This window comes from Macrotis lagotis, chromosome X (genome assembly GCF_037893015.1).
Source record: "Macrotis lagotis isolate mMagLag1 chromosome X, bilby.v1.9.chrom.fasta, whole genome shotgun sequence".
NCBI lineage: Eukaryota > Metazoa > Chordata > Mammalia > Peramelemorphia > Peramelidae > Macrotis > Macrotis lagotis.
Window position 1 is genome coordinate 626696781 of NC_133666.1, and position 21941 is coordinate 626718721.

A 21941-nucleotide genomic window follows, 5' to 3' on the forward strand; every position below is an offset into this window, starting at 1 on the left:
AACATTCATTCTAGTTCTCTCCTCCTGCTCCTGCAACTCAAGGTAGCTAGGCAGGCACCCTCCCTGCTCCTAGGCATTGACTCACAAGAGAAGTTTCTAGTAAGGGGATCTGGAATAACATGGGGAAATGGCGCTCCAGGGAACAAGGGTGTGCGGAGATCTCTTAAAGAAAAGGTTATGGTCTTTGTCTTGACTAACTGATCTATGGGCAGCTTATGCTTTTAAATGGACCCTTAACCTAACTTGGCAGCTGCCAGAGGTGTAAAACGGTTAGATCTGGTTTTTGCCTTGCCTACCCTCAGGTTCTAAGCCAGGAACCCTCCAGTTTCTAAGTAGGAAGGCAGCTGGAGGGGGTTATATCAGATGAGTAAAGACCCTGTACACATGGCAATAGTCAGCACTTGATGCACTGCAAGAGAAACTACAGTGTAGAGGAGCAAGTGCTTCTTTCATGGGACAAAAATCTTAAAGAGAGCTTTTTGAAGCTCTCCCTTCCACCCCCACATCTAGAAGCCCAAGTGCCCGGCTTTGGGTTCTGCTGCCTCAAAGTTCTCTCCCCAGTCATGCTGCTGAGAGGCCAATAATCACACAAGAAAGACTGAAATCCCTCAGAGAGCAGTTTATTGAAGGGACATTGATAGTTCCCCTCCCTCCATCTGCATACTCTCTTAACCCACCAAAACCCCCTTCTTATCAGATCAGTCTTATTTGTAGTAACCAACAGGAGGGACTTTTAGACAGTCTGAAATCAAGTCACTTCAGGAAGGGAAGATTACAGTTAAAATGAAAGAAGATAAAATCAATCAAGTGCTAAGTTCCAGCGGCAGAAGCCACTCCGGTGCTCTTCTCTTTCTCCAGACCTGGCTAGCTGTTTGTTCGCTGGGAAACCAGGTGCTGGTGGAGTTCTGAGACAACTCAGACATCTGACTGATGTAAGGCCACAGTATCTGCACCTCCCCTGGGGGAAGGTCCAAGTCTGGTCTCAAGAGGGCGGGGGGGGGGGGGGGGGGGGGGAATATCTGTCCCAAGCCTTCCGAGACCCCTGGCAACTGCCTAACTTGATGACTTCAACCACTGCCCCTCCCATCTATAAATGAATGCAGATGCCAGTCCAAGAACTTCAGAAATAGGTATAGGCCTAGCTCAGGCTAGAGCTACAGAGGGAGCCATTCTTCTTCCACTGTTCTGGAAAGAAGGAATGGGGGTGAGGGGGGGGGTGGGCCCTGGGTCAGGGAGGGGACAATTGAAGCTTAGGAGTCACTTCCTTTGTGGTCTCAGCAAAGTCTTCCAGCTACTCAGGGTCCAATAGGTTGCCCACCCTTGGCAGCAAGCAGGCCAGGTCCTCAGAGCCACTACTGATTGGCTGCTTCACAGGCATCTATCCAGTCGCTGTATACATCCACCGGTTCTGACAGATCTGTGGGGTCCAAAGTCAAGGAAGCCACAAGCTTGAAGGGGAATAAAAGAATGCACGTACTGGGGACTGACTGCTGGCTTAAAAGGCACCAATTTTTCCTGTGATGTTCACAAGAACGGTACTTATCCCACAATTTAAGACCCCCTACCAAGAACTCAAACCTTCCTCCCCTCCCCAAATCTTCTAGGAAGATTATGCGATTTCCAGCATGAGTTTACTTGTCCATGACAGGGAACTGGGTAATGAATCCTGGAGTAGGAAGCCTGAGTAAGTATATAATACCAGCTTCCCATCAATCAAATCCTTCTTGCTCTTCTACTACAAATCATTTCCCAACGCACTGACTTGGTCATTGCTCCAAGAGACTGGCAATTAGGGAAGAGTTGGGAAAGAGACATCATTTCAGAAAACAGACTTGTCTGAGAAGGATACATGTGATAGGTGTCTGAAATTCTTCTAAGCACACCGTGCAGGATATCACACCAGTGTTGCGTGCTCGATCCCTGAAATAAAGACATACCGATAAACAAAGAAGCAACAGCAAATGAAAGGATCTATAATCTTTCAAGTTGTGTCTTTCTATCTAATATGTCTCTCCTGACAAAATGTAAGCTGTCTGAAGGCAGTCTTCCTATCCCTGGAGCTGAGCACATTACCTGGCTGGCTGATCCTCCACTGAGGAGAATCAAGCTTGGCCTCTGGGGAAGAACTTGAGCTGAATCCTAAGCTACTGGGCCTGGTGACAAGGATGGAGGGTGGGGAAGAAAAAGAATGCTGATAACCAATAAAATATCTGCTGATCCTCCACCTAAACTAGGGCAAGATGTCATTCGTGTATCAGGTATTCACAGCTTTGTTCCAGCACCAGCAATTCAGCTAATAGGGGTCACTGGCACTGACAAGACCCACCATGCCCCTAGCTCCTGGGAGAGATGGGATGCCCTAACTAAAGGAGTCAAAAACTTTTAGCCCTCTTTCCCTGCAGACTACCCTGCTTTCAGGGATTATTAGGACATTGGTTAGAGGTTTCTCCCTGAGGTTAAAAAGATAAAAAAAAAAAAAATGTCTAGAGAATGGGAATCTATTGTGATTGACTGCATTGGACTGTTAGCCTAACTTAAGATGCCAAACTCAGCAGGAAGTTTCTCCTGGGCACTATTATCCTTTCAGTCTTTGCCTAGAAAGTAACTTACCCAAGCCCAAACCCTTCCTTCATGGTTGACCCCCACAGCTATGACTACTTGTCTCTTACTCACATTTTTACATCACAAGACTTCTCGTGGTTGCAGAAGGGACAAGTGAACTGAGTCTCCAATGTACCAGTCATTTTCTTCTTGGGAGGAGGCTTTCTCTTTGATTTTCTTCGGCCCATCTTCCAGGAATGGCAGACCTAGAAGAAGAACAAATATTCCTGCTGTTATTAGGAAAGAAAGGAAAAGCCTCCATAGAATTCTTTGAGGGAAGTGAGTCAAATGATAAGAGAAGTTCCTTGGCAGCAAGTAGGCCAGATCCTCAGAGCCACTACTGATTGGTTGCTTCACAGGCATCTATCCAGTCGCTGTATATATCCACTGCTCAGTCCCCCAGTATGCATGCATGCTGTTTGCTAAACCATCCTACAAAGGAAGAGCCTCAAGTGATAGGCTGGATTTGAACTCAGGTACTCCTGACTCCAGGGCTGGTGCTCTATCCACTGCGCCACCTAGCCACCCCTAGTGGTAGGATTTTTAATTTTTATTTTGATATTTCTATCACAACATAGTAACTGTGAATAGAGCAGGGATCTTTAAATGCTTGAATGAAAATGTATCCAGTCCTCAGAAGCCTGAGGGAATCAAAGTCAGTTCAAATGCCATAGGCTAGGCTCCAGAACAGGAGCACCAATATAGATAACATATGGTCAAATACAAGGTGCTCTAGTAAACAGAAACTTTGCAGCAGCCAAAAATCTTTCTTTGACTGAAAACTAAGTTAGGTATATGGATGTCAAAGCCGATTAGTCATAAAAGTTAGAAGACCTTGAAGAGCAGCTCAGACTTGTCACTAATTGGCTGCTCTGACCTTGGGCAAGTTACCTATTTTTTTTTCTGGGCTTCAGTCTTCTCATCTATGAGATGAGAGAGGTAGATCTGATATGCCCTAAGCTCACTTCCCATTTTAAATCCTATGACTATACAATTTCCAAACCTTGGAAGCCTTTTCAAGCTACCTCCTTGCCTGTACCCAATCTATCCCAACTATAGTAAAAAGGACTCACAAAGTGCTTCTATCTCCTTGCAGGATTCCCAGACCTGTAAAACCATACAACTCTCTATCCACTTTGTCCACTACCTGCCCTAAGAACAGGAAACTAAACACCGGTGTGGAAAGGTTATCTTAGGGGATGGTTGAAGTTTGCCCAGGGTGCTCAGTTAGCTACAGGACCTTCTCTGGGGGCGGCTAGGTGGCTCAGTGGAGTCTGCAGGACCCGAGTTTAAATGCGACCTCACACACTAACCCCACTGCCTTGCAAAAAAAAAAAGGCCCTTCTCCGTGGGGAGGGGAAGGGGAGACCAAAGGAAGATGACATAAACATCATTCAACGTAGAACACTGATTATTTCCCTTCCAATCTAGTCTGAGGGCTTCAGTTGGGGAAAAGGCAGTCCTTGTCTCGTTCCCTCCCTGTTTTTGAACCCTTCAGAATTTATGAACATCCTATCTGGCTCATTATCTTACCTTGTTGGAGTGCTTTGCCCCGAGCTCAGTGCTCAAGGTGCCAGGTTAGTCCACGTTCATTGGGTACTCACCTACCTATTTAGACAAAGGCCCTTAGAGGGTCCCGGTGTGGCCGCCTCGGCTTGAAAGGTTTATGAAAACGCCAAGGGCGGCCCAGAGTCTGCTTCCATCGCCTGCCCGGCGGGTGGCAGGAAGAAAAAGTAGCCCTGGGGAAGGTCAGAGGCGCGTTCCCGGCCGCTCCTCACCAGCTGCAGGGCCAAGCCCCTCCCTAGGTGTGCCGCGCCCCCTCTAGGGTCCGATCCGCTCCAAGCGGGCAGAGTGGGCGCCGTTGCCAGGGGCGCGGGTCCACGTGGCCGGCCCGGCTTCTGCCCCCTCACCCGGCGGCCCGCGCGGGGCTCCGTCCGCCAGGACACCCCGGCCCCCGGGGGCCTAGGCCGGGGTCACGGGGGGGAGGGGAGGGCGTCGGGCCCCAAGCCCGCCCACAGCCGCCCCGGGGCCGCGGCGGCCCCTTCTCCCGCGGGAAGCCCCGTCCTCTCGGGTACACACCTGTGGAGCCGAGAGTCGCGGAAGGGAGCCGGGCTCCGCCGAGCCTCGTCCCGCCCCGGCCGCAGCGCCTGGCCGAGCTCGATCGCTGCCGCGTCGCCCCGACGGGGCGGAAAACTTCCGACTCCGGAGCGGAAGCCAAAGCCCGCTCCCCTCCGGGGGCCCCGCAGGAGCTGCGAGTCCCGAATCCGCCCCGCGGCCAGGCACACAGGTATGGAAGAGAGCAGCCTTGGGCCAGGCACCACCCTCTTTTTCCCGTGCCGCCAATAGGATCTTTCAAACTCCTAGGCCCGCCTCCTGGCGCGTGCGCAAAGGAGCTACCCATAAGCCCGCGCGGGGAAGATTCACACCTTGCGTGAAGGAGGAAGAAATGCGCCTGCGCAACAGGCCTCCTTCGGCCCATCGGGCCTCAACTGTCACAGTCAACGCTTCCGGCCTGTCCGCCGGAAGTTTCTTTTCCCGCCCAGGTGGGGGCGGGGCTAGTTGAAGCTGTCGGGGCTTCTGTCCTGAGGTCCCACGCTTGGGCCGGGGGTGGGGCAGGCAGGCACGTTGGCACCTGCCCAACCCGGCCCCGCCCCTCCCCAGGTCGGGCAGTGCCAGGAGCCAACCCCGCGGGGGGCAGGGAGAGCCTTTGCATTCCCATTGGCTGACCTCAGCAAGAGATGGCAGCAGCACGCTCCTGAGACCCGTCCCCCACCGGCGCCCCCTGGTTCCTGGTGGGCAGGTGGGACAGGAAGCCTTCCTGCTTATTGCAGGGCCCACCCGAGCTCGCCTTCCATTGGCCTAGCTGGGGGGGAGCCGAAGGTCACCGGGGGCATCATAAGCCATGGCAGCCCTTGCCACCCTAGAAAGGCTTTCTGACCCCGCGCAACCAGCTGGCAAGAAGGAGCTGGCCGGGTTGGTGATGGATTGCCGCGGGATGATGGATTTTTCTAGCCAAGGAAAAGACGTACAAGGGTTATGATTTGGTTCATTGGTGAATGAAATCACAGAGCATTAAAATAGTCTTTTTTCCCCCCTCATCTACTTATTTACCAATTACATGCAAAGATAGTTTTTTTTAACTTTCATCCATTTGCAAGCAAGGCAAAAATAATTCTTTTTTTTATTTTTTTTGGAAAAATAATTCTTTAAAGGTTTGTCAAACACTAGCCTGCAGCCCTGGGAGATAAGTAGAAGAAATATTATTTCCATCTCATAGGCTGGGGTGGAGTCTCCTGAGACACATCCCTAGTAAATGTCAAGGCTTAAAAGCAGGTTTCCTCACCCCAGTTCCCCTGCTTTTCCTGTATAACCCTTGTTGCTTTCTCTTGTCCCTCTTAGAAGCTGCTTTTTTACCTCCAGCATCAAATTTAAACTCTGTTTTGCCTTTTAAAGACTTAACCAGAATCTACTTCAATGTCCATCTTTTATTATGTTACTCCCATTCTTGTGCTCTGTGATTTATCTTTAATTGTGTTCCTCAACTCTAGTCTAGACATCTTTATATAGACACATACACACACACACACATATGTACCTTCTGTGCTTGAAATGCACTCTCTCCTCACCTCTGACTCTTGGAATCCTTTTTCTTCAGAACTCGGCTTGAGAACTACTCCCTCCTGAACGCCTTTCCTGATTCTTTACCAACACCACTGCACTCCCTGGAAAACAGGTGTCAAACAACAATTCCCAATTGCTGCCAGTCAATAAACCTTTATTGAGTATTTCCTACTGCCACACATACAATACTAGGATGCATGCATATGAGTGTTTAGGTAGTTGTTTTTCAGTTATGTACAACTTTCCATGACCCCATTTGAGATTTTCTTGTCAAAGAAACCACAGTGGTTTGCTATTTCCTTCTCCAGCTCATTTATAGCTGCTACATTTAAATCTTGTGTAATTCTGATTCTGGCTCCTTGGTACTTGAATTCTTTCTCTCTGCCTGTTTTCAGTATTTTTTTTTCTTGACCTGGAAGTGCTCGATTTTGAAAAGCTATAATATTGCTGCAAGTTTTCATGTGGGGTTTTTTTTCAAGAAGTGACCAATGAATTCTTTCAATTTCTATTTTGTCCTCTGGTTTTAAGATATCTGGAAAGTTTTCTTCCAGATTTATTTAAATATGATATCTAGGCTCTTTTTTGAACATGGCTTTCTGGTGGTCCAGTGACTTTAAATTATTCTCAATTTGTTTTCTAAGTCAGTTTTTGCCTACCATCATTTTTTTTAGAAATTTATTTAAGGGGCAATGGGGTTAAGTGACTTGCCCAAGGTCACACAGCTAGGCCATTATTAAATGTCTGAAGTCAAATTTGAACTCCGGTACTCCTGACTCCAGGGAAAGTGCTCTATATACTGCACAACCTAGCTGCTATACTTTTCACATATTTTCCCCAGTCTTTTGACTTTGGTTCATTATTTCTCATTGTCTCATGCAGCCAATTCTAATTTTCAAGTACTTTTTCTTCGCTATAGTTTTATATATCTCTTCCTTTTATTGTTCTCTTTTCATATCTTTCTTCCCTGGTTCTTGTCTCTTTTCCTGTTCTTTTATCTACTGTCCTCATTGTGCTTTTAAGATCTTATTTTAGCTGGTCTTAATTCTTCTACTACTTCATATTGGACTTGGACTTGTGTCCAAGCTGCATTTATTTTGAAGCTTTGCTTGTAGATATTTCTGAATCATTCTCCTCTTCTGTATCTTGAGTTTCCCTGTTGTCATAACTATTTGTGTTTTGGGTTTTTTGGCTCATTTATGGGATCTGCTTCTTGATTCTGGATATTGTTAGTGCTGGGTTGGTGGGGATGGGGATAGACTCTAGCTGAGTGCCTATAACCTTTCAATGCCTTCAAAGTTTTGTGATTTGTGAGTTCTATTCACTATTCTCCTGGCCTGAATTCTGCAAGTTCCTGCCCCAGGTTTGGGTCTATCAGTTTGTTTCTGGTTAGGAGTTTCAGCAAGTTGTTTCTTGGCTTAACCAATTTGGACCCACTAGGAAGCTCTCTGCAAGTTCCCCTTTGGACTGGGATGTTTTCTGCTCCTGGAATGAGAGCCACACAGCTGCTTCCATTTACTTCCTGAAATTTGTTTAATATTCAGGATGTAGCAGGTGCTGGTGCTCAAGACTGCCCCTCTCTTCCTTGAATCTCTGATCCAGCACTGGGTGACAGAAGTGACAGAATTGACAAATGGCACCCAACTCTTGCTCAGGGATCTCTTTCCAGTACCCTGTCTCAATCCCTAGGCATTGGAATCCCTATATCCTGTGTTTGAAAACTTCTCTGTCTACCTAAGTGGAAAATGGCTTACTATTGACTTATTGGCTTTCCCAATCAGAATTCAGTCTGGTGCATTCTCTAGATCTTTATTGAGGAGATACGAAGAGAGCTAAACTCTAAAAGCTTCTTCTCACTTTGTCACCTTGACTTGGTCTTCTCAATTTTTGCGTGTATGAAATATGAGATGGGGCAGCTAGGTGGCGCAGTGGATAGAGCACTGGCCTTGGAGTCAGGAGTACCTGAGTTCAAATCTGACCTCAGACACTTAATAATTACCTAGCTGTGTGGCCTTGGGCAAGCCACTTAACCCCATTACCTTGCAAAAACTTAAAAAAAAAATATGAGACAAATTTCACAACTGAAAGGGCAAGAGAAGGGCCTTCTGAGGGAGGCCTGAATGGCTGCTATGGGGAGTGGGATAGAGAATCAATTAGAAAGGACTAGGATTGTTTGGCAATTAGATAGTCTAGTGGTTAGAGCTGAACCTAGCATCAATATGACCTGAGTTCAAACCCTGCTTCAAAACCCTGGGAAATTACTTTTGTTAAATGGAGATAATAAAAGCATCTATCTTCCAGGATGATAGTGAGGAAAAAATTGAGATATTTGTAAAGCACTTTGTTAGCAATGAGTTGTTACAGTGAGAGCTTGGTTGAAACTTAAATAACAAACATTTCTAGTGGTCTTAATTCTATTTTAGTCACTTTATTCTAGTCACTTTATTCTAGTCACCATAGTTTCAATAATTTTTAAAATTTTTTAAAATTTTTATTTTTTTAGCTTTTTGCAAGGCAAATGGGGTTAAGTGGCTTGCCCAAGGCCACACAGCTAGGTAATTATTAAGTGTCTGAGGTCAGATTTGAACTCAGGTACTCCTGAATCCAGGGCCGGCGTTCTATCCACTGTGCCACCTAGCCGCCCCTCAATAATTTTTTAAAGCTTTGTTCAGCAACACATGAATAAGAATGAAAGAAGCAGATGTAATAAAAAGTCTCACATCTTTTAACTTCAACATCATTAAGTGTATATTATATGCTAGGTTCTATGAATATAGAGATGACAAAAGATACTTGCCTTCAAGATCTTACATTGTGCTAGAGATCCTGTGTATAAACACGGCAACAACGTAATTTCAAGATAGAAAGTATTAACAATTGGGGGAAATCAGGAAAGGCTTCCCATAGGAAATGACACCTGAGTTGATCCTTGAAGGAGACTAGAAATTCAGAGGAGGGAATGTATTTCAGCTATGGGAGACACTTCATTATTTTCTAGCTGGCCTCAACCAATCAAGTCTTGTTGGGGGGGAAGAGGGGGAGGTGGGAAGAAAGAATGCAAATCTTTGTTGGAAATATATTCAATATATACATATATATGTATACACACATTCATGTATGTGTATTCTATATAATTTTAAAGTAATTCCTTTATAATTTTTTATTATGAACTAGAAATTATCAGCAAGCATGAAAATTTCAATATACAAAGTCAGAAAATGAGAATTGTAAAAGAAATAATGACTAGATAACTTACTTTTTAAAATGTATGTGCATATACACACTATATATATATTTTTTTCTGTCTTAAGTTCTAGCTATTATTATTTTCAGTTATTTGCTATAACAAAGAGTTGCTTTAAACATTCTTATACTTATGAATCCCTTTCTTGTCTTTGTTTAGAAGCCTAGTAGAAGTATTCCTGGGTTAAAGTCTATACACAATTTAGTCACTTTTGGAGCAGTTACAAAATGCTTTCTAGAATGTTTGAACCAGTTAACAACTCCTCTAACAGTTTATCAGTGTTCCTGTTTTTTCCTCCTTTAGCCCTTCTAACAATGATCATTTTCCATTTTTTTTATCATCTTTGCCTATCTAGTGTTTTTAAGATTTGAATTTCTCTAATTTGAAACATTCTAAAAATATTGTTGTTGGTAGTTTGGATGTCTTCTTTATGAAACAGTTTATATTCTGTTGGAGAATGGTTCCTTTTCTTATATATTTGAATCACTACCATCCATATCTTTTTTTTTTTAGGTTTTTTTTTTTGCAAGGCAAATGGGGTTAAGTGGTTTGCCCAAGGCCATGCAACTAGGTAATTATTAAGTGTCTGAGGCCGATTTGAGCTCAGGTACTCCTGACTCCAGGGCCAGTGCTCTATCCATTGTGTCACCTAGCCACCCCAATACCATCCATATCTTGACGATGAATTCTTATCCGATAAATTTGCTGCCAAGATTTTTTTTTCTCAGTTAACTATTTTGTGTCAAACCTTGTGATTATATCCTTTGTCTGGTTGAGAATTCTTCCCTCAATATGTGTTCTTAACACAACTTTTAATTTGTGGCTTCTTAGGAGATAGAGGACTAAGAATGCATATAAGCTGCCAAGATTTTCCTTATGAACTGGAGTCATGTTGTCTTTTCCATTATTAAATCAATAAACAAAGAATTTTTCTCTCATTCATTTTTTTTGCAAGGTAATGATTGTTAAGTATCTGAGTTTGGATTTGAACTCAGGTCCTTCTGACTTCGGGGCTGGTGCTCTATCCACTGCACCACCTAGTTGCCCCCCCCCCCCAATCCATTGTTGTGAAAGCTTATCTCCTTGCATTTTTCCTCTAATTTGTTTCACAGATCATATTTACATATGGAGCTTATTATAGTATATGTTGTAAGATATTGATCTAAGCCTAAGTTTTCTGAAATTGCTTTCCAGTTTACCCATTAGTGAGTCCTTATTCAAACAGTAGATTATCCTGGGTGGTTCAGTGGACAGAGTCCTGGGTAGACCCAGAGTCAGGAAAATCTGAATTCTCATATTGCTTCAGCCACTCATTAGCTATGTGACCCTGAGCAAATTACTTAACCTTTCTCAGGCTGTTTCCTCATCTGTAAAATGGAATTAATAATACCTACCTCATAGAATTGTTCTAAGGATAAAATGAGATATTTATAAAGTACTTTGCAAACCTTAAAATGCCACTGTTATTAGTGAATACTTTGCACTTATTTAGTTGCTTCATTTATTTTTTTAATAAGTGATTTTTAAAATTCATTTAGTTGCTTTATTAAAATAGTATTTGCCCTATAGTAACTAAAGTGGCAGTTGAAGGATGAGTACCCTAGTGTCATTTCAGTGAAGTACTGTTAAAATGTTCTGTCATTAACTTGTATTTTATAACAGGCCACTAGTGTGGAGCCACTCAGTCTTTCCTCTCAACAATGAAAATATTCTTTAGTTCAGGACTGACTCAGGTTTCTCCAAGTGAAAGGGGATAGAGACACCAGCAGGGAACTTTTCCCTCAACAAGAAGGTAGGATCCTGGTGATGTTAAGTCTGGAATAGATAGAGGAGTAAGTAGGAAATAACTAGGAGAAAGAGCACACTGATAGTGCTGGGTAGAATACTGAGGACAAGAGTAGCATGCCTGCCAACCTTAAGGAACTGGCAATATCTACTAGCCCTAAGATAAAATTTAAGAAAGAAAATGAGGCACCCACATTTAGCCTTTGTAACAATTCTTTTATTGAAATGCAGCAACAGAAAATGTCTTTCCTTGGAAAGAAAGTTCTCTTTATCCCAATTTCTCCTTAAGATCAGGACTGGGAGTGATAACAATCACATAGGAATGGAAAGCTATGTTTTAGAAATGCTTGTTCTTCATCCACACTGGCAGATTCACATCAATTGGTCTTGCGCTTTGGCCTCCTAGACCAAAAGCCCTTTCAGGTTCTTTGTAAACCTGTGCTCACACCCTAGATTAAACAAGTCGAACTCTACTTCTTTAGGTAACAGGCAAATCCTACCTACTGACTGGCATAGTCTTTGGGGGAGCAGGGCTGTTGAGTCAGGTTCTTGCCTATTCCTAGCCCCAAGGAAGACCAGCTTAGGCAGTGCTAGATTCCCAGGGAAGTGGGAGGGAAGAAGTTAAAAGGGAAGAGGGAGGGGTGAAATGAGCTCCCACTATCTCCCAAGACATTCCAAATATGAGAGAAGATGCTAGACAATGTAAGGTGATAGGGTCTAGGACACAGTTCGTCGTGGCAGACTTGTTTTATAGAGAGATTTGCCTGTGGCCTCAATATAAGTGACACTCATGTCCTTGGGGGTGATCTCCACATAGGCGAAGCCACCTAGGGAATCACGGGCCCCATAGTAAAAACGCAGGTAACCATCAGGGACCTTACGCTGGTGTTTCTTGGAGGGGTCCATGAAGTTTCCTGCCCCACTCAACACATATCCCACGCCATCTTTGTCCTTGAGATACTGGAAAAGAGGACATGTATCAGTAGAACATTCAGGCAAACACATTTCTATCCCCAAACCTCAAACCTTTCATTTCTTTTGTCTAGGTAGTGACTAGACTAGGCACCAATTCTTTCTTGTAGTGAACAGAACTGCTCAGAATCTCAGAGGCCCTGCTGTTGGCCTTTTTAAAGAGCTAAGCCATATTAACATTCCTAATTAGGGCTTAGGCTGAAACAAATCATTTTCCATCCCCCCAAGTACACAACAAATGACAATAGTTGGAGACCCAGAAGTATGGGGCTAGGTGACTGGTTACTTGAAAATACAAATTTTCTACAAGTTAGCTTCAAAGACGTATTTGTAGATAATCCTACTATTTGATATGGTTCATGGTTATGAACCTTACATTGATTGTGTTGTTTGATTCTAGCCACCCTGTGAGGTAAGTGAAGAGACAAGCTCAAAAAAGTGAATTTCCATAAGGAGTAAAGTGATACTTATTAGTCACATAGATAGTAAGTGCTAGAATGATCATTTGAGCCTAGGCTTTCTGATTTCAAGTCCAGTATTCTTGATGCCCTTCTAGTTAAAAATTGACTGCCCCATTTCTTTGGTATTCCACACCCTCAGCTTCACATACCTCCCCTGTCCTCCTTACCTGCAAGTTGTGATCATGGCCACATAGGTAAGCGGTGACCTTGTACTTGACCAGCAGAGGCTGTAGGTGCTTTACAAGGCAATGAGTAGGTCCATGCTCTGCTATTGACCACACGGGGTAGTGGCCAGCTACCAGTAAGTAGTCCTCTTTGGCATTGGTTAGCTGTTTCTTTAGCCAGGACAGCTGGCTTCGTGCCAGTTTCAAATCCTTGGGTCGCTCAGGCTGTTGGCTCAAGAAGTCATCTGAATTTCCACACAGTGTCACAGTGTCCAGCATAAAAATTGCCACACTTACATTAGTTTTGGGGATTTTGAATCTGAGGCGGTAATAAGGACTGGGGAAATTCCTGCAAAGAGGAAGTAATTCTTAGATAAGCACAGTCTAGGAACATGTGAAAATTGGGGACAGAACTTATTACTGGCTGGTATGAGCCTCAAAGTAGTGATTGCAGGACTCCTCTAGAAGTTACAAACTTTAAGCAACTGCAGGATTCAGTGGAGGGAAGGGGAGAGGAGAAAGATGGACTACTTGAATGAATTTAGTCCTCTGGGACATAGTTTTGGGCAATAGTATCTAATCATATATTGACCTAGTGGACAATACGGCTTTCTAAGTAAGAGGAACAAAGACAAAAACTTTTCAGTTTCACATAATGGAAATTATTTTACTTTTATAATTGCCCATATCTCTTGTTTTAGTAAAAATTCATTGCTACCTATAGCTGTGAAAGGTATACAGGTATACTATCAATTTTGGTCTCATTTTTTTCAAAAGTTTGACCTTAGCTATTCAAGTTGCCTTTCCATTTTGAATTTATTATACATATGGTATATGAAGTTAGTCTAAACTTAATTTCTATCAGACTCTTTTCTAATTTTTGTCAAATCAAGAGTTCTTTTCTAGGTACTTATGTTTTGTCCTTTATTGAACAAATTTTTCTAGTTCTTCCTTTATAATGTTCCATTGATCTGTTTTTCTAGTTTTTGATCAGTACCAGATGTTTTTGATGATTGCTGTTTTATAACTGGTCTATAAGTGTTATTCCCCCTTCATTTCTACCTTTCTTTGTTAATTTCTTTGATATTCTATTTCTTATTATTTTGCCAAGCTCTGTAAAGTATTGGTAGTTTCATTGTTATCAGGCTAAAATCTGTAAAATGACTTTGATATTTTTATTATATTGGTACAGTCCTGAATATTACTTTAATTATTTAAGTTGTTCTAATATTGCCTCCTAGATTTTGTTATCACATAGAAATGCTGTTGATTTGCGGGGGGGTTTATTTTGTAGCTTGCAACTTTATTTGAAGTCATGGATATGGGATCTGGATAGTAAAAATAACATCATTTAAACATTAAAAAGAAAGCAGTACATATACCTTTCACAGCTAGTGTAGGATACAAGTGATTACAAAAGAGATTATTTCTGCTATCTGAAATTAAATTTTTATGAATAAATTAATATAACTAATATATAATAAGGGAAGCAATCAACTGGGGAAAATCTTTCAAATATCTTTGGTAAGGGTGATATGAAAGCTATCTAGACAACTCACAGAAATACATAAGACAAAAAAAAGTCATTTCCTAATGGAGATACAGGTCGAAGGATATGAATAAAACAGTTCACAAAAGAAAAATAGTAAATTATTAACAATCATATAAAAGAATGCTCCAAATCACTAATAAGAGAGGGGATTTGGACTAGACCTGCAATTTCATTGCTATAGAGAATTCTCCTAGGTAAGAAAATTCCCTTTACCAATACATGTTAGCACTTTCTCATCTTGGGGAACGGTTTAGAACACTGAAAGATTGTGTGACTTGACAAGAACCATAGACAGTATGTGTCAGAGGTGGAATATAAAACTAGGTCTTCCTACCATGCAGCACTGCCCATCTCCAGAGAGCTGAAAATCAAAACATATCTGAGATTTCATCTCATACCCAGCAATTTGGCAAAGATGTCAAATAAAGGGAACAGTAAGCATTTGGAGAGGTCACAGAAAGACAAGTGTACTAATGCAGTGACAGAGGAGTTGTGACTTGATCCAGTCATTCAGAAAGGCAATTTCGAATTATTTGAGGAGTACCTAAATGATATATTCCTAAATTTTGGATTATGAGGAATGTTTATAGCCTCTGACCCAGAGATTTTCCTGCCAGGCATATATCCTAAAGAGATCAATGACAAAAAGGCCTCATAAGCAGCTAGATGGTACAGTGGATAGAATGACAAAGCCTAGAATTAGAAAGGCTCTTCTGCCTGAGTACAAAATTCAATCTGACAATTATTAGTTGTCCAATATTGGGCAAATCACTTAACCCTATTTGCTTCAGTTGAGATGGAGAAGTAAATGGCAAGCCACTCCTGGTACATTTGTTAAGAAAACCCCAAATCAGGTCATGGAGAGGCAGAAATGACTAAAACCTACTGCAGCACTTTTTTATCTAACAGTTCAAAACAAAGTAGATGCCCATCAACTGGAGAGTAGCTAAACAAATCTTGAATCATTTGGGGCAAGTCACTTACCTTCTCTAGGCTTTGGTTTCCTCATTGGAAAATGAGGGGCTAGACTAGATAGCTTAAGGACCCAGCTCTAGATATGCAATCCTATGAAACTATGGTAACATAAATGTAATGGATTAGTATTGTGCTGTTAAGACCTGATGAATTCAGGGAAGCACAGAAAGACCTCTGTGAACTATTGATGCTAAATGAAGTAAACAACCAGGAAAACAATAGACACAGTGACTAAAACAATATGAAAGAAGGAACCACAATAAAACAAAACTAAATATTGTAAATGACCAAGCTCTGACCTAAGAACCTTCTTTCTGCTCTCTGCAGAAGTGGGGGGGATATGAGTGTGGACCATAGATTTTTTTTACATGATTATCTGTGCTGAACTCTTCTTCTATTATAATCCTTATAAGAAATGGTTCACTGAGATTACGTGAAGGAAGGAATAGAGTGGGACGTGTAGATGATGTCATTACAATTAATGGGTGGAGGGAGAAGAACCCAGATGTTTCTGAACCCAATGATTGGCTAAAGGTGAAGGAGATGAAAGTTTCCCCATTCCATCCCAAACTGTAGGGTTCTTAGGGAGGCTCACTACTCACCAGCGCTTGGAGACTTTGGAGTAAGCAATCTGGGCTGAAACATTTCCTAGGTGATCATGGTTGCCAGCTAGCACATACCAGGGAATGTTTTGAAGGGAGGGGGCTGTGAAAACTTCCTCAAAGGTTTCCTGTGGAGAGAAAAGGAGTATGGAAACTGAGCTGGAGAAACAGGGGGTGGGCATTAATTGTAAGGTGCTTCATGTCTCATAGCAAAGTTCTGGTATGAGTTCATTTTTATTCAAAGCAGTCCACAGTGAGATATACACCTAAGATAAAGGCAAACTCCTACATTGTTGGACATTGTTACTGCTTCCTGGAATAGGGGATAAGGGTATAGAGACTGTGTCTAGACTCCCATAGAAGTGCTCAACTGACTCTCTCTGAAGTAGCCAACTGAGTGATAAATATCTCTTCAGTTAAGCATCTCCTAACAAGATAGCAGCTCTTTTTTTTTAAGGTTTTTGCAAGGCAAACGGGGTTAAGTGGCTTGCCCAAGGTCACACAGCTAGGTAATTATTAAGTGTCTGAGACCAGATTTGAACCCAGGTACTCCTGACTCCAAGGCCAGTGCTTTATCCACTACACCACCTAGCCGCCCCAGCAGCTCTTTTTCTAATGTGCTTCCAAGAAGGACATAAGAACTCTCCCAGTTGCCCTGGGTTGTAATGGGATCTTTATTTTGAGCAGAGGTTGGAAGACCAGTTAACAGGGATATGGTAGAAGGAAGTCCTGAGTGGGTTGGAATAGATGACTTTGTAAGTTTCTTCCCTTTTGAGATTCTGTAAAACTCTAGAAAAGGAGGTAATAATTGGACTTTAGAGTAAAAAAAGGGGCCTGAGTGACTATAAATTTTCACCCTTTGAGTTGACAGATGGAGGTAACAGGCTCAGAAAGAGTGACTTGCTCCAGTCACAGAGAAAATTTACTATTGAGGTTCAAACCCAAGTCTCTTGACTTGGAATTCTTCACTTTATATTACTGTTTTCCTAGTGGTTTTCGGGGACAAGTAAAAGAATTTAAGCAAAGTGCTTAGAAAAGAGAGAAGGCCTCAAATAAGGGACTTTCAGAATAGGGGTCTATGAGAAACCATAAAAAAGGGAGCACCTGGAATCTTTTATCCTCAGCATCCTGAACTCCGTTGAAATAGAAGTTGTCTCCAAGGGATAAGATGAAGTTGGCTCCCAGGGTATCCACAGTCCTCCCAATTTCCTTTGCATTTGCCATCTCTCGAGCTGTGTAGAATGGGGCATTAGGGACCCCTCCCCAGTCCCCCACAGCCACAAAGCGCAAGGTGGGAACTGAATTGTCTTCCAGTGAGAGAGTTAGGGCCCCTTGCAGGAAGAGGGCTAATAATACTGTTATCTCCATCTGCAGGAATGAGAGGTATAGATCTCAGAATGAAAGAATGGACATTAAAAGGGAGCTGATTCTTTTTCCCTCTTGCACAGCTTAAGTGTGTCAACCTTATCTGGGATCTATTTTTGACCCTTACGCCACCTGTATGTCTGTGTAATCTGTGCTGGGACAAAGAACTCACTGTAAGAATTTCTGAAAAGGGGATAGTTGGGAGGTAATCAAGGGCAAAGGAGAGAGGAAGAAAAGATGGATAAAGGAAATGGCAGATGAGCAGGTATGGTGAGGAGGAAACTGAAAACCAGAGAGGACAGCCTCCTATTTTATTTGTGAGCTCTCTAGGTATGTTGTACATGCATGTACATGATCACGTACACACATTTTCTTCCTGCTTCTAGAAGAAGTAGGAAGAACCCTACAGTGCTGACCTAGTTCCCAGGTTGCTAGAGTTAAAGATAGTGGGGAGGGGTTAGCTTGGGAGGTGTGTTGAAGTTCATCCAGAATGCCCAATCAGCTGTAGGAGTTTCTCTCATCTTTCCCTTTTGCAACCCCAGCATGGGGAGAAAGCAAGTGAAAATAGAAAAGGTCCTATGTTTGACCCACAATCCTGTCTTGGCCCAGCTTTGAACACCAAAATATTTGTGTCTTGAAAAGGAGAGCTTGACTTTACCTAGTTGTTTCTCCCCTAGTGTAGTAGCAGGAAACAAGAAAATCAGAGTCCTGGCAGTGGAAAAGGTTTAGAAAAGATATTCACTCACTCTGGGCAGTCCCCCAATCAGCCTGGTCCCTTGAGCCTCGGTAGGCAAGCTGCAGATGGCTTCAGGAACTCTAGCTCCCTATGGTTTTATTCTGTGGGAGGGAGGAAGCAGGAACCAGGGAGGGACTTAGATTAGGGCTGGTAAGCTGATCATAATGGGGATGATGAAGCCTCTCCACTGAATGACCCAGGATCACCTCCCTTTGGATCATGTGAGTCTCCATGGGCTTGAGCAGTCATATTTCCCCAAAGAGACAGATCAGCAGTCCTGGCTGGGGGTGGAGAGGACCTGCCAGTTCCCAAATCAGCATGTCAACTTTTCTTTACTCCTATCTCAGTCTATGCCTGATCCCTCAATATCTTAGTGTGGATGAGCCCCTCTTAGAAATTTATAGATCTGTCTGCTAGACATGTAATTCCAACCCTCTATCTCTGCTCTTCTGTTCATACACATTATCTTCTATGGAAAGAAAATTGTACCCATAGAAAACCCACATCTGCTTGTTACCACCTGTCAACCTCAGTCTCAAAATATGACTAACCAACCCATGACATTTCAGAGTTTCCAATATTGCCTGTCCCACCACATTTTTCTGGGCCTTCTGTGAACTTGTGTTTCACACTGGCTGCTGGAGCATCCCAAAGATTGGAGGAAGAGGTATAATGCATTCAGGAGACACCAAGAGATAATGGTCATGGCTTCTCCTGAGGAAGTCAGTATGGGCAGTATATCCTACATAAAGAGGTGAGGAGGCATGAAAATGCCTCCTTAAAGATTCTAATCCATTTTTGAAGAGACTGAACAGGGCTCAGGGCTTGGGAATTTTTGGAACTGAAGTGAAGTAACTAGAATTTCTCCCTCTTGGTCAGGCCCAATCTATTCACACTGGTGAATGAGTGAGCCAGCTCATTAATTAGGGTCATAGGGTCCTGCCAAGGAAAGCTGTGTTCCAGGCTGCTAATAGCTAATAAGAACACTAGCCTTGGAGTCAGGATGACAGGAGTTAGAATCTGACCTCAGATACTTGACAGTACTAGCTGTATGACTTTGGGCAAGTCACTAAGCTCTGATTGTTCACCTCCAGGATCAACTCCAGTCATTCTGATCCAATGGACACAGATGATTCTGGAGGAGAAAGGTTGATGACTTAGCACAGCATCCCCTCCCTCAAATCTAATTCATGTGCTTGTCATGGCACCACCTTCCCTAATGTCATGGTCTTCAAGTATGAAAGACAAACATATTCAGCTAATAGTAATAATAGCTAATATTTGTATAGTGTTTACTATACAGCAGGTCCTGTGATCCTTACAACCTTGGAAGGTGGGTGCTATTACTATTTTCATTTCATAGATGAGATGAGATAGGTTAGGTGACTTCCCCAGTCAGCTAGTATCTTAAGCAAATTTGAACTCAGCTCTTCTTAAGCCCAACACACTCCTTCATCACCTAGTTGCTCTAGAGAACTAGAATTAGAGATAAAATAAAGAGGTTGCTTTGAAGGATGGGTTGAAATTTGCCCCAGGTGCCTAATTAACCATAGGAGTTCATTTTCCCCACATTCCCCTCCTTCATGGAGAGGGGAAGGGGAGCAAAGGAAGATGACAAAATATATATCAGGGACTATGGGAACTTTTCTGAGTTAAAAAAAAAAAGGTAGCCCTCAGTGGTCCTGTTCCCTCCCCTTCCTCTGTTTCCAGCTCTTTCCCTTCAGTATTAAAAACCTTACCCAGCTCTCCTAGTCTCCAGGACTTGTGAAGTCATACCTATGGCCTCTTCCCTGTTGATCTTGGTAAAAGAGGGAGGCGGTGCCTGCATTAGGCAGGCCATAAGGCTGGGAGACTCATCTACAGTCGGGAGCCAAGGGTGCTGGCAGTGGAGTCCACCTGCGAACTTGAAGAAATCTGTTGCCCAAAGCCTACAAACTGTTGAAAGTCACCTCCAAATTGGGGCATAACATCAAGGCAAACTGGGACCCTAGGAGTAGCAGCGAAAAGCTAATAGTTTTACTTTCTGAATCGGAGGAAAGGTTAAAAAACAAGGTACTCACGGTAATCAGTGGGAGGAGGGGCGGAGCTAAAGGAAGTTAATGGCCCAGGCTTGAAGAAGAGTAGGGCTGGGTCTGGCGGAAGTTAAGGGGCCTTTTTCTTAAGAAAAAAAAAAGCCCACTGCTCTTTCCCTTGTTTGTGAAGAAAACACTGACTCCAAGAACAGCTGAGCATGGAAGAAAAAGTAGTCAAGAGAGGCCTCTCAGATCTTGAAGGTCCTTATCTGAGCTTAATGCTAACTACTTATATTGCTCCATGGGAGAGGAATAGAATGCCAAAAGAAGAAAAAAACCCAGCCAGGGTGAGTCCCCGATCATTGTTCCCAACCCTTACAACCATTCAAGGTAACTCCAGTTAAGCTACAACGATTCTTTTCCTTCCTTGCTTCCTTTTTCTTTATTCCTTTCCTTCTTTTCCTTTCCCTTTCATCTGTCCACATGGGGTATCCACCCTCATCTACAATGCTTTGCCCAAAAGAAATGTAAATTTTGATAGCTGAAACCTCACCAGGCCAGCTATTTTGTGGTATATCAGTAGAATTCTTAAGGGTCACGTCTTAAACCCAAATCACTCGACTTTCATTGATAGACCAACAGTAGGTTCCAGTCTAAGCTCCACTAGGCCATTGTTTGGGTCTTGATTGGTTCAGAGTGAAAGTAGATAACCATTATTCCTATTTTGGCCAGAAACCCTGAGGATCTTCCCCTCCCAGTTAGATTTTTCATTTTTAAGCTTGGTAAAAGTGGTCATTCTTGACCTCTTTGCCTCATCTCTCTCTTATGCAACCTTAATCATTGAGTGGCATTACCTCAGTCAAACTGAGGTCTGTTAAAAACCTTAGCTTAAAAAGGCCAAGGTTTCCCACAGGGTCATCTCCAGTCTTTCTACTATATCTGACCACTGATTCATGTGGCTCCAGAGGAGAAAATGAGTCTAATAACTTTGTACAACAACCCTCTCCTCCCTCACTTAAATCCAATTAACTTGGAAAACATGGCATCACCTGATGCTATGGTCCTCTTCCAGAACAAAGGACAAACAACATGTGCCCAGGCTTTTAAATGTAATAAGGCAGGAAGTTCAGGCAAGATGGGGATCTTTTAGGGACAATCTCCACAATGTCCACCTATCCACTGTCTGTCCCAACTGTAGTTAACAAGAAATAAAGTTCAATTCCCTTTTAAATAGGAAGAGAAATAAGACAGAGTTGGGATTAGAACCCAGGTCTTTAGACACTACTGGGTCCAGTGCACTTTCCTTTAAGCCTTTTCTTGATTCTTAACTGTGCTGAATTTTGCTTTTTCTAGCCCAGTCCTATCACAATAATTTAGGCTAAGAGTCAGAAGGAACTATCCTGGTCTAGAATTTAGATGGATTAAGGTAAGATTTAAGACTGTGGGACTTCTGAGGAGGGAGGGAGAATGAAGGTGATTGTTTTCTGGGCAAGCCAGAGCAAAGGTGCAGGGTAACTAATTGAGATTGTCATTATTTTAGGCTAAAAATGAAATCAAAAGTTGTTATACATGAAGTTTATTCTCTAAGATTTACCCAGAAATCTATAGGTGGAGAACATAGAGATATCTGCCAAGAGCATAAGAGAAGAGTATTCATAGAAAACACATAGGATCAAACTTTTGTCAGCCAACCAATCAGGTAACATAATAGTGCATAAAGGTGTCATTGTGATCCTCTTACCCATCCATAAGGTCTGTTCTATATCAGAATTGTCAGAGATTCAGTTAGCATTAGGGATAGTGTCTCCTTATATGACTTGATATTTTCTATCAAGTCTATACAGACATTATAGA

The 21941-nt window shown here is 42.8% G+C and overlaps 2 protein-coding genes across 8 annotated transcripts; both read right to left on the minus strand.

The window, feature by feature from the left end:
* Positions 1 to 604: 604 nt before the first annotated feature.
* On the minus strand, positions 605 to 4946 carry ELOF1 (elongation factor 1). Of its 3 annotated transcripts, none has more exons than XM_074203480.1 (4): positions 4681 to 4946; positions 2674 to 2807; positions 1850 to 1920; positions 605 to 1417 (listed from the first exon to the last, which is right to left on the minus strand). In XM_074203480.1, the coding sequence occupies exons 2-4, from the start codon at positions 2787 to 2789 to the stop codon at positions 1353 to 1355; spliced, it is 252 nt and encodes an 83-aa protein (XP_074059581.1). In that variant the 5' UTR covers positions 2790 to 2807; positions 4681 to 4946; the 3' UTR covers positions 605 to 1352. The 3 variants fall into 3 exon arrangements, with proteins under 3 accessions (XP_074059581.1, XP_074059579.1, XP_074059580.1); XM_074203478.1 differs by lacking the exon at positions 4681 to 4946 and adding an exon at positions 4210 to 4513; XM_074203479.1 differs by lacking the exon at positions 4681 to 4946 and adding an exon at positions 4206 to 4513.
* Positions 4947 to 11449: 6503 nt separating this feature from the next.
* ACP5 (acid phosphatase 5, tartrate resistant) lies at positions 11450 to 20191 on the minus strand. 5 transcript variants are annotated; one of them, XM_074203481.1, is made up of 6 exons: positions 19815 to 19908; positions 18086 to 18176; positions 17079 to 17342; positions 15975 to 16102; positions 12849 to 13194; positions 11450 to 12208 (listed from the first exon to the last, which is right to left on the minus strand). In XM_074203481.1, exons 3-6 carry the CDS (start codon positions 17340 to 17342, stop codon positions 11966 to 11968), a joined length of 981 nt encoding a protein of 326 aa, XP_074059582.1. In that variant the 5' UTR covers positions 18086 to 18176; positions 19815 to 19908; the 3' UTR covers positions 11450 to 11965. The 5 variants fall into 5 exon arrangements, with proteins under 5 accessions (XP_074059582.1, XP_074059586.1, XP_074059587.1 ...); XM_074203485.1 differs by lacking the exons at positions 18086 to 18176; positions 19815 to 19908 and adding an exon at positions 20136 to 20191; XM_074203486.1 differs by lacking the exons at positions 18086 to 18176; positions 19815 to 19908 and adding an exon at positions 19972 to 20099.
* Positions 20192 to 21941: the final 1750 nt, after the last annotated feature.

What these genes read in the sequence shown, in the direction of transcription:
- ELOF1 (XM_074203480.1), bottom strand. Translation starts at nt 2,789, where the DNA reads ATGGGCCGAAGAAAATCAAAGAGAAAGCCTCCTCCCAAGAAGAAAATG. An exon ending in AAGTCTTGTGATGTAAAAAT is followed by an intron (nt 1,921 to 2,673) that starts GTGAGTAAGAGA and finishes TCTTTATTTCAG; the next exon opens with GGATCGAGCACGCAACACTG. An exon ending in ATTTCAGACACCTATCACAT is followed by an intron (nt 1,418 to 1,849) that starts GTATCCTTCTCA and finishes TGGACCCCACAG; the next exon opens with ATCTGTCAGAACCGGTGGAT.
- ACP5 (XM_074203486.1), bottom strand. Translation starts at nt 20,040, where the DNA reads ATGCCCCAATTTGGAGGTGACTTTCAACAGTTTGTAGGCTTTGGGCAA. An exon ending in AGATTTCTTCAAGTTCGCAG is followed by an intron (nt 17,343 to 19,971) that starts GTGGACTCCACT and finishes TCATTCCTGCAG; the next exon opens with ATGGAGATAACAGTATTATT. An exon ending in CTGAGGATAAAAGATTCCAG is followed by an intron (nt 16,103 to 17,078) that starts GTGCTCCCTTTT and finishes TTCTCTCCACAG; the next exon opens with GAAACCTTTGAGGAAGTTTT.